Genomic DNA, 14776 nt, shown 5'->3' with positions numbered 1-14776 from the left:
AAGGTGGGGTAAAGTAAATTTTTTATGCTGAAAACAGAGTAGTAAAATAGTTTCTTCTATCGATTCCATTGATATCATCTGAACCAACTCGGCGAATGGGGGCATCTTGAATTCCTTCGATTTCATTGTTGGTTTCCATATCGGCATGTGTTATTGTATCGTTAATATGTTCAAAATAACCTCTCTTATTTATGATAAAATTGTGTAAGATAGCGCAAGCGAGTATTACATTAAGTGTGGTAATGTTAATGCTCGAAGCTTCAATATAATTTAAAATTTTAAACTGTTTCTTAAAAATCCCGAAAGTTTGTTCTATAAATACTTTGTCTTTTAAAAGACAAACATTTGTACCTACAAATTTTTCTTTTTGAATTCAATACCCTTCTTTTTCTTAAATTTAAAGAAAATCTATCATTTCTTTGCGTCTAGTGTTAGATTCAGCAAAATTTCCATTTTAGTACTATATGCGTTCAAAAATGCAAACAAATGTATCTGCAAATTGTCAAAAATTGTAAAAGAAGTATCAAACGTCAAACTTGCAGTGTTGCTACTGTTGCTTATGCTGCAAGTCATGATGCATTTATGAACATAGCCTATTTTAGCATTGAACACCTTTTCGCGTTCACTTCATACATTTATTGCTAAGTGGGTTTAATTTATTCCTTTTGTTCGTGCTTTCTCGGTAATTTGACAGTTCAAATTAGGCAGTCATTTTGGTTATCCGCATTACTGAACTCAATGCAGAAAAAGGTGTATTTTATTTAAAGATTTACAAAGAAATTAACCATCAAGAGTAATTAAAAACATTACTAGTGGTTTTTATAATTCATAAGTAATATATGTGCGTGAAAATGTATCCATAATTGGCTTGGTACAATGCACAACAGATGAAAATACACTAGCATATATTTAGAAATTTGCAAAAAATAGCATTTTTTAAAGTGAATTTGTGGAAAAATTTGTGAACCGATTTTTATAAAATATGTTTTAAAATAAAGTTCGATAATTTAAGCATACATGCGTGTTTAAAATTTAAAATTTGGTTCTTTCGTTTAGGTACAGTGAACCAAAATTAACCGGCGCGATACTAAACCCGACCCTATTTTCATTATCATTTCATTTAAATAAATCAAAACTGTTATTAATATGTATATGTACTTATATATTAGTGTATAATAAAATTAAATTGCTGAATACTTCGTAATTACAATGATTAATTTAATTGGCAGTTATATTGTCAATATATAAAATTATTTATTAAACTACAACTAAAATGTTTTTTCGGCAACATTATATCATTAATTTCTCTAAAACTCTTTCACTATAAGCTTTTAAAATTGAGTCAATTTCGCGAATTAACAAAAGTGTTTGTGTTTTTGTTTACAATTTCCATGCTATTCTAGGCTGCTTCTTATAAACTTAAAAGAATTACGTCACAACATGGCACTTGGCGTAATCTTGTATTCTATAATTCTTGCGCCCGTGTTAAATACAAAGGTTTCACTTGTGGGTATGCAAACAGATTGAGTTTATGTGCTATTTATTCTGGATATGCGCTAAAAGAGAAATTATTCATATTTTATAAATTAAAACATATTTATTCCTGCATATGAAACGAAATGTTGGAAGTTTAATATCCGATTTATTGAATCACTTGTTGAAGTTCTAAAATCAGAATGCACAATCAAACATTAAGTTAGTTTTTTCTCACGGCAGTATCTGCCGCTCTCACTTAGTAAAATACATATCTATCTCTTTGAAAAAACTTTGCTCACTGGTTCTTCGCCGTGTCTTGTCATTCGGTTATTTGGTTCGACCCTCAGTCATTAAAACAGTCAGCAGAGATAAATATCCCTGGCAGTCGGTTTGAATGCTAGCTGTTCTGCAAAGTTCGTCGCACGGTTGGTTTACTTTAGTTTAAGTATGAACATATTTATTAAAAAGAAAATAAAGTTTCTTTGAACGGAATCATGTCAGCAGTTGCTAAATGAATTCTTATACGCTGATTAAATTGTGAACAAACGGCAAACTATTCATGAGAAAGATTGCATGAATAACTTCAATATGTTTGAAAGAAATCAAAACTACATATGAATAACACTTAAAATATGAACGCATTGTATACGCAATATAAGGAAAGCAGTTAATGGAATCATAAGCTTAGTGTTTATGGAGGCAAAAGATAACCTGTATTACTGATTAATGGAAGTTTTATTGGCACTTTTTATAATATATCGTGTGGCGTATAACCTTCAAGGTTTTTCTTTATATCGTTATGTGTGCAAGTTTATCTACCTTTTGTATCTTACTAATTTTCGTTGCCCAGCGTTACTCGATAATAGTTATTCGTTCGTTTTATATTTCTGAGCTGTTCAAATCTGAATCTGCCTGTATTTGTCGTATAAAAGACGTAAGTGTGTTTGTAAATTTATGAATGCTACTTGTATTCGGCCCAACTGAGATTGAAACAAAATGTATGTGGCTATGGAAACATGTGTACAAATACAAATTAAATAATTTGTGGAACGATTATTTAAAATATAACAGCGAAAAGAAATTGTTTCAATAAAATAACCAATAAATGAATCCCAAGTGAAATGGCTGTATGTATATATATCCTACTATATAAGTATATGTATATAATATATATATATATTCTACTATATATATGTATATATCCTACTATACTATATACTAGTATACATGTATGTGTGTAGATATTCATACTAACTGATGTGTTTCATATTTGCGTCCCTAAAATTACCGTTAATATCTCTTTTTAATATGTTTTGGTTAAAATGTTTTTCTTTTACCTTCATGAAACTACACATGGCCATGTGTACACGTACTAAATAAGTGTAAAGTGCATGAATGCGAGGGTATAACTACTTTATGATATTTTTAAGTTAAAATTTACCGAAGAAGTACAAAAATTGGGGAAACTTTAGTATACCATCCCACGATTTCAGGATTAGAAGTGGTGTGGTTGGATAGTGCTGATGCTCCAGATTAAGAATATATGTAATTATTGCCGCCGCAAACTTATAGTTTTCGAGATATTTGCATTTAAAGTTGAAAATTTTGCAAATTTAATTTTGCAATTTCTCGACTTATGGTTAGTTTTTCTTCCGTATTATGCACTTTTTATACACTTACAATTCACTACAATATTTCTACATATTTATTTTTTTATTAATATTTTAGATATTTGCTTAAAATAAGCATTTTATATTTTACATAAATATTACTACACGCACAATAACAATAAGTGTTCCGTGTTGTCAAATAATAAGTGTTACCATATCACAAATGATTGAAAACAATAAAAATAAATTTAAAAAAAACTGAAATGCATGAAAAAAATTATCCCGGGCGACCAACACCTGGGTGTGTCAGGTTTTTACGATTGAAACTCCTTTTTGCGTTGGCGCCTTCGGCCGCGTTTCAAAAGAATAACCTTGGCCGATCCAACACCGGGGTGTGTCAGGTTATTTTTCGAGTAAAACTCCTTTTTGCATTGGCGGCCTTTGGCCGCGCTTCAAAAAAAAAATAACCCTGGCCGATCCAACACCGGGGTGTGCCAACACCAGGGTGTATCAGGTTTTTTTTCGAGTAAAACTTCCTTTTGCGTTGGCCTTCGGCCGCGCTTCAAAAAAATAACCCTGGCCGATCCAACACCGGGGTGTGCCAGCACCAGGGTGTGTCAGGGTTTTTTTTTCGAGTAAAACTCCTTTTTTGATTATTACTCATGATATAGCAAGAAAAAGGATAATGATTTATGTATTTGGCGTATAAACCTATTATTTATTCGTTTGATAAATGTGTAGATATGGCAATACTTATTATTTGACAACACGGAAGACTTATTGTTATTGTACGTGTAATAATATTTATGTAAAATATAAAATGCTTATTTTAAGCAAACATCTAAAATATTAATAAAAAATAAATATGTAGAAATATTGTAGTGAATTGTAAGTGTATAAAAAGTGGATAATACGGAAGAAAAACTAACCATAAGTCGAGAAATTGCAAAATTAAATTTGCAAAATTTTCAACTTTAAATGCAAATATCTCGAAAACTATAAGTTTGCGGCGGCAATAATTATATATATTCCTAATCTGGAGCATCAGCACTATCCAACCATACCACTTTTAACCCTGAAATCGTGGGATGGTATACTAAAGCCGACCCCAAAAATTAAGTGAAAATCATTTTGATAAGTTAAAAGAAATAATACAAAAATCCCACGATTTCGCAGTTAAATGGGTAGGTACGGATGGAGGAGGTCCTAGAGATCAAGAAAATATATATGTGTGTACATGTATAGTTGCCGCTGACTTATGGTTTTTGAGATATTTGCATTTAAAGTTCAATTCAACTACTTAAAAGGGTAAATTTTAGAATAGCATCCACGGATTTTGGGGTAAAAATAGGTATGTACGGATAGAGGAGGTCCTCCAGATCAAGAATATATAGTTGCCGCTGACTTATGGTTTTTGAGATATTTGCATTAATAGTTCAAAAATTCATCTTTAAAATGTGTGTTTCTCCGAGTGAAAAACATAGCACTTCCAAATTATGCGTCACACTATGCGACTATCCTTAGGTCCTGTTGATTGTCATCTCAAAAGCAATTTTCACTGGAAACGAAATACGTTTGAACTGAAATGGTAAATCGTTAGAACTCAAAGGAATTCGTAGAATCAAGCATTCTGCCTCTTGTATTCGATAGGTGCGTCACAATCAGTCGGGTTCCATTACACAGTTTCGGGGCATGATGATTGCGAAACATAATAACGACCGATCCTACTTTGAGACGCAAACGATGCAATGACATACCAAGCCTGTGCAAAGAATTTAGAAATACCACTGGATAATTCACGGCGTCGTCTTCATTGTCAAGACGATCGATCGATTTGTATGAGCGCAAGTCTCCCGGAATCTTCCAGTTTAAGTCAACAACATCGGTATTTTTGGCAGCCAACATTGCGCGAGCACTTAAGGAATTGTAGTTACGATAATTTGGCAAATATCCGAACATTTGCGATGAGTTCATATTTCGTGAGTTGATAAAGGGAAGATGCAATTGATATCGAACCACCGGAAGTATCAACCGAAATTGTACCATTTCCAATTTTTAGCGAAGGCGATGTAAAATGTCTTCGGCAATGTCATTTTTGTTCGTATCCCATAATTGACGCGGATTTGAAGGCTGATATGTCGAAATGATTATCGCGAAAAGTATGCGAGCTTCATTTTCATTCCACTGATTAACGTGTTTCAGCAATTGTAATTGTTGGCTCACTTCTCCAAAACTTGCACACACCGTACCCTTCACAGTAAGCAATGACTCAAATAAAGTTGAATCGCGTACATTAATCAATAGCAACCGAAAGTAGAAGCAATTATCGTTTTTCGGGTGGATTGTGTAAATTTGTCCTAATGCATTAGTTGAGAACACATCTGGATGTCAATCTACTGGTTGGCCTTGCTTTCTGCACAACTATTTCTTCGACGATGCATTCCATGTATAATATCAGGGGATTTCCGAATAGAACAATGTTCTCGCAAACGGATCACTGACGAAAGTTTAGAAAAAACTCGTCAATGTTAATTTTGTTGCTGGCGGTGTTTCCACTGGCTCTACTGTATTCTCTGGGTTGAAATACACTCTTTGCCCATTCTCCAAATTAACTGCGAGACGCACAACAGTCGGAAAACCTTCATGAATTGCAAAAGTAAATATCCTACAGAGTGCTTTATTGCAGTTCACGTATCTACCGTATCGTTCAAGACCAATAATCGCCATGTTGCTTCCTTTGGTGACGTACCTTCAAACGTATTTTATCGATTTCACCAAACTGCAATATTAAACATTGATATGAGTTGTGAATGTGAATTAGACAATAACGGTGAATATAGTACGATCCATGTGTTGTCAACTTCGATATTCACTCTTGTAAGTTGATTGCTGAATGTTCTGCTATCTGGTGGGCGACACCGATGGAGTTGATATCCATCATTTCCAGTTTGTGTTTCCGAAAGAAAAGCAGGTTGATAGTGTTTCATGCATTTATTGTCAGACATACAAACCGAAAAGATGAACCATATTGGTTTCCACCACTTCGTATAATACTGGATCTTTCTCTACATCAGGAATTTCCGCAGAAATGATTTCATCAATTTGATCCGATGATGGTTACAATCCAAAGAAAAATGCGGAAAACCTCTACATCTAGCTCCCAACAGCACCACATATACGTTGCTTCAAGAAAAGTCAATCAAACATCGTAACTGTTGTTTGAAAAGTCATGCTGTGACATTATGACGATCGCTTGCTGATTGACCGCGATCCATAATTCCGCAAGTTTGTCACCGCATCCTGGAAGTACTTCTTGCCTTGGGCTGCCATACGTTGACGACGAAAAGAACGCCGACCGATATTAGGGCGATCTATTCGTGGCTTCGTAACAAATTTCAATCTGCAATTGACCTCTTTGTGTGAAACACACGTTAAGTGTTCACTGAATAATTTTCAATAATTTTTTTTTGAATAACCGGAATAAAAAGCAAGCGACCGAAATTGAACGATTCAAATAATTTACAAATCAAAATATTGAAAAACAAAACAAACAAAAATTGAAAAAAATTTGTATGTAAAAAAGTTTCTTTTTGGAATTATCCAATTTCCCGACTTTTCTTCATGAAAAGTATAAGGTATTTTTATTTCTAAACCTTCTTTGATCCCCAACGAACAACCTCTGAAAATTTCATAAAGATGGGTTCAGCCGTTCTCTTAGCGTTACTAACAATCAAACATTCATTCGTTTGTATGGGAAAAAGAAATGGCTGTTTTTAGGCCGGCAATTATTCGAATTTTTCTCTCCGTAAAAACCATCCTTGAACTTCAACGAACATTTAAAAAAAAAAATTATCAAATTTGGTTCAGTCGTATGAAAGTTATGAGCGTACATACGGTTTGGCGATTCATGCATTTTCATTAATGTTTAAAATAAAAAAAGTTGTAGTGACAACTACAATAATTGGACATATGCTACCCCGGAGTTTTTTGTAGACATTATGATGTTCTTCAATATGTTGTACATTATTTTCTTCTATCGCTAAAAGTTTCGGCAGCGCATTCGACGAAAGACATTTTAAGACTCATTTTTCTACACCTTCGGTTAAATTGTTAAAATTTTACCAAGGATCCCTTATTCTTTTCAAATTGAAATGTAGACTATGTCAAATTGGAAGAATGTAGCATTCTATTATTGAAAGAATTTTTTAAATCGGCCCAGTACTTTTTGAGCCTATTCATTACAAACATAAGAAAATAGGTACAAATCTTTCCTCTTTATAATATTAGTATAGATAATGCAAAAATAACTTTTATTCAACATTTAACTTCTGTTCAATTATTTTTGTTCACACAATAACAAAAGGGTTGCATTCTAACTACTAATCAGTGCTACCTTACGTTCATATTTTACAGAAGAACCAAAAGAAATAAAGAAAACAAATAGATAAATAACAAATTAGTTTTCCGCATATAATTCCTTTCTGCATTGGCGTCCTTCGGCCGCGCTTCAAAAAAATAACCCTCGGTCAGAACAACACCTGGGCGTCCTCAGTTCTTTTGCGTTGAACTCTTTTTTGTGTTAGCGGCCTTCTTTTGAAACGCGACCTAAGGCCGCTAACGCAAAAAGGAGCTCAATAGAATAAGAAAATGGTTGCAAGCACGCAAAAAATTAGTGTTATCATATTTTATAATCGAGTAAAAATAAGTAAAAAAGAAAGATTATACCGTCAATACAAAATTCATTATCGTGTAATGAATAATGTACAAATCTTTCAGAATTTTCATTATCTCGATAAATCCCGATGGTGGATCGGCCAGGGTTATTTTTTTGAAACGCGGCTAAAGGCCGCCAACGCAGTAAAGATTTCTATGCAAAAAACTAATTTATTATAATTCGGAGAAAGATGAATTTTAAATAGTTGTATTTTTTGAACTTTAAATGCAAATATCTCAAAACCCATAAGTCAGTGGCAATTATTCTAAATTTTGGTTTTACTGAAAAAATATCATTTTCGATGTAGCGAAGCGGTATTCTCTTGCTCTTGCAAAACCCTTGCACGACGCACGAATTGCAGAATTTTCCTCTGTGTGCAACGTCACAATAACAAACACACGCAGAAAATTATTTGCAATGCCTGAATAATATGTCAGACCAAAACCCATGTTTATTTTCCTATAATGACACGTAAGAATATAATTACAACCCTGTTTTAGCCGACATTTTACATAAATACATATTACACCGTTAAATTGTTGAAGAAAGTAAATTTTAAACAGATTTTATAATTTCTACTTAAATTATAAAGATTTTTTACAGTTGTTTGTTAAAGGGTAGTTTCCAGCTCACAAGAAATGTAAAAACTTCATATAAAGAAACGATTAAGAAATGGTCAAGAAAATGTCCTGCAGTAAATTTTCTTGTGCTAGTATGCGGCTCTAAAACAATCCAGTACTAAATTTCAATATATTTTTTCAATAAAATGCGAATATGGCAACGTTGGTTTTGCGAAGAAACATGAAATCAACAATTGTTTCTTGAAGGAAATTCAAAGTAATCGTTAAATTCATCCTAAATTAGTTAAAATCATTACTTTGAAATGTTGTTTAAAACTTACCGATCATCAACCACATTCCTTAAGGGTTTACATAGGTTTAGGGGTTTCAAAAAATGGATTTTTTATTGTCTTATTAAATTCTACAACACCTCTAGAATTTTGTCCTAAAGTTGATTCGAGAAATAGTCTCGGAGATACAGCCTTGAGAACTTGTGCGCTCGAGGCTAGCTAGGCTAAGTTCGCCGTCTTTAAACGCGTTTTTCTCGAAACTACTTTTCCCGGCACGGTCTGCATGATAACTCATACAGTTTTTAACATTTTTTGATGCGATTTTTTTTAAATATTCGAAAATGTTTTCTCTATAGTCTGTCAAGCCGGATTTTCGATCATTGTATTAAAAAATTTTATAAACATTAAATTGTGACATTTATGACGTAAAACGCATACTTTTTTTCTAAATTCCGTAAATTGGAAAATTTTTCGAAATTAAAAAATTCGGCTCGACAGACTGTAACTACAACTTCATTTTACAAGAATGTTTTTTATTTTTACAAATCATGCATTTTTACATGCAGACCGTGGAGCAACTTTTTTTCATTGTACTTTGGGTCACGTGATATTTTATGTACTAATTTTTGTAAAGAAAAATTAATATGCATTTTTTTTATAAACTTCAAGTAGGTACCAATAAACATTGTATAAATTTCTTTATATTTATTTCTATTGTTATCCCTTCTGAAAACAGTTTTTCTTTTAGCGCATTTTTGGTGCTGCTGGACGTATGTAACCCCTTAAATCGCAAGGAAAATATTTATATACTTACCATGTTCAGACCGAAAATTTAAAGGGATTAGATTAAATTTAAGCCCTTGTTTTTGCCTTTCAAGAATTCACATCACTTAATATTTATCATAAGTAAAGATTGTCATTTAGTATTTTGAAATAACAGCCGTCTTATTTTGAATATTTTCCATATAATAGAAATAATGGACACATTTTTTCATTTGTTAAGTCGATTTTCAGGTGGAATTAGATTCATTGCTTCTCTTTGCGCACTAAATTAGCTGTCATAATGTAATAGATTTCGAATGCTGACAAGTAGATGCCGCAAAATCAGAGTCGCACCAAGAGATTTAGCGTGGACCAATTTAAAATCACTTCGATAAGGCACTAAGGCCGTTAATGCCGAAAGTAGTAGGACGCGAAAGAATTGTGAACTACACGGTGTTGCATCGATCAGGGGTATTGTTTTGCCGAGTCACTCCAAAATGGATGTGCAACATAAGTTTCAAAATACACTTTTTTTAGCGCACTATAAATACGTATTTTGGGTATATTTCAAGCGCAAAATGGCTGGGATTTAGAATAGCAACCCCCGGTTTCGGGTATAAAATGGGATTGTGCCGATGGAGGAGGTTCTCCAAAATAAGAAAATATATTCATATATTGCCGCTGACTTATGGTTTTTGAAACATTTGATTTATAATCAATTTTACACATACATATCGTCACTTTAAATGCAAAATAACGTATGATCAAAAAATTCAAAATTGAGTGTTTCATTGATTACGATCCACTACTTCAAATTACATACCCCCCACATTTTTAGTTTCTGCTATCAGATATAATCCTGTTTTAACCAATATTTTAATTTTGTTTCACGCATCTTCCATTTTATAACGGGTTTTATTTTTTCCCCAGTAAATTTCCGAAAATGTTACGTTATTTTGCATTTTAGGTGACGATATATTTTTAACATTTACATCAAACTCTTTTTTTTTTACACGGTTTCTTTTTACACGGATTTGAAGTTACACGGTTGAGAAAAATTTTTTTTTGTAAAATTTTTTTAATCTACGGTTTTTAAACCACTGTCTTGTAATTATGTTTGTTTTTACCACACTTAGCACCATTGCTGAAATGAACATACATAGTAGTAACTGGGAAATCCCCTTATTCTATATCTCTTACCTACACATTTTTTCGCATGATATTTGCTTTAATGGATATCTCTAGCGATAATACCGACTTTAGTCCAGTTCGTCGCAAACAATGGCGCTTGTTATCTAGTAGCGACGAATAATTATATAGAAGGTTAATATTTATTCTTTATTTCTATTCTGATTTTTCTGTTCTTAGTTCTGGATTAACAGATTTCTTTTGTTTTTTGCTTAATCTACCAATTTTTCACCTGTATGAATTCTGTATTTTAAGTTTTAATGCTCAATAAAATACCATATGAACATACAATTTGTATGTATGTATATCTGAAATTTTATAGTTTTCAACAATTTTTATAACGGCTTTTCGAAGTAAATAGTTATAGTTCTTTATTTAATCTTACACGGTTTTAAGATGACATGGAACGTATGCCCCCTTTTTCCATAGGAAACGTCTCCTTTTTTACACGGTTTTTTTTACACGGATTTCTGAGGAACGTATCTACCGTGTAATAAAAGAGTTGGGTGTATATCCACTAACACTTCACTAATTCGGTTCTGCAGATTTGATTTGTATTAAATAGTGCAAAACTTACTTTAATTCAAATTTAACTTTCGTTGAAATCCATATATTCATACAATAAGACAATGGTTGCAGGCAAAACAAATGTGAATACATTTTGTAAACGAGTAAAATGCATAAAAAAATTCATTATCGGTGATGAGTAACGCAAAATCTTTCAGGAGTTTCTTTCTCTTGATAAATCCAACAATGGTTGCAGGCAAAACAAATGTGAATACATTTTGTAAACGAGTAAAATGCATAAAAAAATTCATTATCGGTGATGAGTAACGCAAAATCTTTCAGGAGTTTCTTTCTCTTGATAAATCCCGGTATTGGCTCGGCCAGGGTTACTTTTTTTCAAGTACGTTTTACGGCCTGTCATTGGGATTTTAATTGCTTTTTTATCTACTTTGGTTCATTTGTAAGATATGTAGATAGGGCAATAGCCCTGACAGACGAGCAAAATTAATGCGCCTTAAGCAACGCTAATGCGCATTGAAATTTTATGGTGACAGACGGCAGACTTGTGCATTTAGAAAGCTGATAGTGAAATTTGTTTATTTATTTAAAAAGAAAAAAGTAAAATAAAAATGAATAAGATAAATTATTAATAGAAATTTTGGTATTTTTGATAAATCAATATAAATTTAACAAAAAAATTCGTTTATTATTAATTACGTCGAAAGGTAATAGAGTTAAATTAAAAGCAATAATTGATTGTAATGCGGAAAAAGTGTGCGAAAAAGTTAAGAATATTGGAAAAATGGATAGCAAACTGTGCGTTGTTTATTTCCTGCCATCTAAAAATATTAAAATTTGTTTTTGTTAATATACTTGAACATAATTTAATTAGCAATATAAAACTGCTTACCTCTGATGCTGTAAATGCAAAGGAGGCAGCAGACTTCAAGCGACATCTGTTAAAAAATAGCAAAAATCGGCCAGTTTTGAGCCTACTCAATTCTGGTAAATTCAGCTAAATGCACGAAATTCTTGTGCATTACAAACTTTCATTAACATGTGTCAGGAGACCTCTTTTCAGTTATTAATATTATACAAACAGTTTATTTAATCTTTTAAAGTTAGTTTTACAAAGTTTAGAAATTAAAGAAATAATAAAATCGATTTCGCTGTTCGTTACGTGTGTATGCAACCGACGCCACTCGACGACTCTCTTCATGTACAGATGCCACCCCTTGGCTATTGCTATTTTGTACACAAGTTGCCAGATTGTTGACAGTCGGCCTTTCCTGACAGGAAATCGACCTCGATTTCGGCGCCATCGTAGTTTTCGGGAACTAGTTCGACATCAAGTTCGGGACAGTTGTGGCACCACGGCTTAAGTTTGCTTGACTCGTAAGCGGATGAGAAAGTTCGCGATTTTATTGGCATACCCGGCACGTCTTCTATTAAATACCGATCATTTTTCAATACCTTCGCGATACGATAGGGCCCACGATATTTCGGTTCTAATTTTCTCGACTCACCGGTTGCGGAAATTTCGTTTTCTATGACTACTAAATCGTTTTCGTGATATATACGAGGAAGGGAATGCCTTTCATCGAATCGTTTTTTCAATTTTTTTCTTTCGCGCTCGATATTTTTGGGTGCAAGGGTACGTTTTTCAACTATCGGAAAATTATTGGTAGATTCGTCTACGTCTTCATGTACGGGGGCAACTAACTGATTGTATGCAAGATCGCGTAAGCTAAAGTCAAAAATGAGTTCGTTTGTGCTATAACCCGACGTTTTATTTTTCTGCGAGTTAATAGAAAATTGTAAATTTCGTAACATTAAGTTCCATTCTTTTTGATTATCTACAGACGTCCGCAAATAACTAAGGATTGTTTGATTTGCGCGTTCGACTTGACCGTTCGAAAGCGGGGTACGTACAGCCGTTTTATCCCGTTCTCTTCGCAATAGGCCGTAAATGTTTTGGATGTGTAAGCAGTACCACGATCAGAAAATAGTTCAGCCGGTAACCCAAAATAGCTAGTTATCTCCTTTAAGGTATTTATTACGTGAATCGTCCGCGTGTCGCGCACCGCTTTAACTATAAAATACTTAGAAAAGGCATCGGATATAGCCAAAATGTAACAATTTCCTTTCTTACTGCGAATGAATGGACCTAGGTGGTCAACGTGAATTACACGAAACGGTATCGGTTCTATCGGATCGTTGTGCATTACACCTTCGACTTTACCGGATTGGGCTTTTCGATAGCAACAATCAATGCACGCGGCGATGTAATTCTTTAGGTATTTTCGTATTTGGGGAAACCAAAACTTACTACGAATACAGTCTTCTCTAACGCATGATGACCAATCTTGTCGTGGTATAGATGAGCAATACGCCATCGTACAGCTTTTGGAACGACGAATTTAAGGCCATCGTCTTCTAGACGATAAAAGCGGTGATTTTGGATTCGAAAATATTTCTTGATTTCTGTTTCTCGATCAGATTTAACATGACCTCGTAGGATGGCGACTATTTCTCGTAACTTCTCGTCTTGAATTTGCATAGTGTAAAGCCAACCGTTGACGTCGGCTTGTATCTCGAGGATAGAACCTACCGGTTCCACGTTTTCAGCGGGCTGGTCAGCTGCTCTACTCATGGCATCTACGTGTGGTAGCCTGCTACCGGAACGATGTACTGCTTCAAAGTCGAATTCGGATAATTTCAGCCACCATCCAGCGATTTTTGCTTTGAGCTCTTTGTTATCTCGAACTTTGGCTACGGCTGCACAATCGGTCACAAGTCGAAATTTTTTACCAAGAAGGTATATGCGGAAACGGTCTAGCACTTCGACAACGGCGGGAGCTTCTTACTCATATGAATGATATCGGCTTTCGGGTTCTGTGAAATGATGGCTGTAGTACATAGTTGGCTGCCACACTTTACCATCATACGACTGCATTAAGACACCTGCGAGGCCGATACTGCTAGCGTCTGTATGTACTTCATGCTGCGCATTTTGATCGTAAAGGGCCAACACCGGAGCGGATGTCAAAATATCGATAACACGTTGAAATGCTTGTTGCTGTGGCTTATTCCAGCGAAATGAGTTGCGTTCGGATTTTCGTAACATTGTTGTTAAAGGTTTAGTGATTAATGAAAATTCAGGGACAAATTTCCTAAAGTATCCCGTGAGTCCTTGGAAACGTCTTAACTCTGTGATATTCGTCGGCGCTGGGAAATTGGAGATGGCTGATAGCTTACGGTTCCCAGGCATTATACCATTCTCGGTTATCACGCGATCAAGGTATTCGATTTTACTTTCTAAAAATTTGCATTTGACGATTCGCAAAGTCAAACCGCTTTCTCTAAGGAGAGTCAAGAACTTTTCAATACGCTTTAAACCTTCTTCAATCGTACGACTGGATAAAATGACGTCATCTAGACACGCCAAAACCTCACCCGTTTTCATTTTAGCCACCAACGTGTTCATAATAGTTTGAAACACGGCCGGAGCATTGACCAGCCCAAAAGGCATTCTGTTAAACTCGTCGTGCCCTTCATTGGTGACAAATGCCGTGAATTGTTTCGATTTCTCCTCTAGCTCAACTTGAGAGTACCCCATTCTTAAATCTAGCGTTGTAAAATATTTATTAGCTGCGAGTTGTGCGAAGT

At 34.1% G+C, this 14776-nt stretch overlaps 1 protein-coding gene across 11 annotated transcripts in view; it reads left to right on the top strand.

Annotated features, from left to right (window-relative positions):
- Nucleotides 1-551: 551 nt before the first annotated feature.
- Nucleotides 552-14776, top strand: part of LOC120779675 — a 61827-nt gene continuing 47602 nt past the window's right edge. For 2 of the 11 annotated variants that reach the window (XM_040112035.1, XM_040112032.1), the window contains exon 1: nucleotides 2211-2410. In XM_040112035.1, coding sequence (XP_039967969.1) covers nucleotides 2276-2410 — 135 coding nt within the window. In that variant the 5' untranslated portion in view covers nucleotides 2211-2275. The other 9 variants (XM_040112033.1, XR_005705707.1, XR_005705710.1 and 6 more) reach the window with 9 other exon arrangements.

This window comes from Bactrocera tryoni, unplaced genomic scaffold, assembly GCF_016617805.1.
Source record: "Bactrocera tryoni isolate S06 unplaced genomic scaffold, CSIRO_BtryS06_freeze2 scaffold_11, whole genome shotgun sequence".
Taxonomy (NCBI): Eukaryota; Metazoa; Arthropoda; class Insecta; order Diptera; family Tephritidae; genus Bactrocera; species Bactrocera tryoni.
This window is presented reverse-complemented; position numbering and strand designations above follow the sequence as displayed.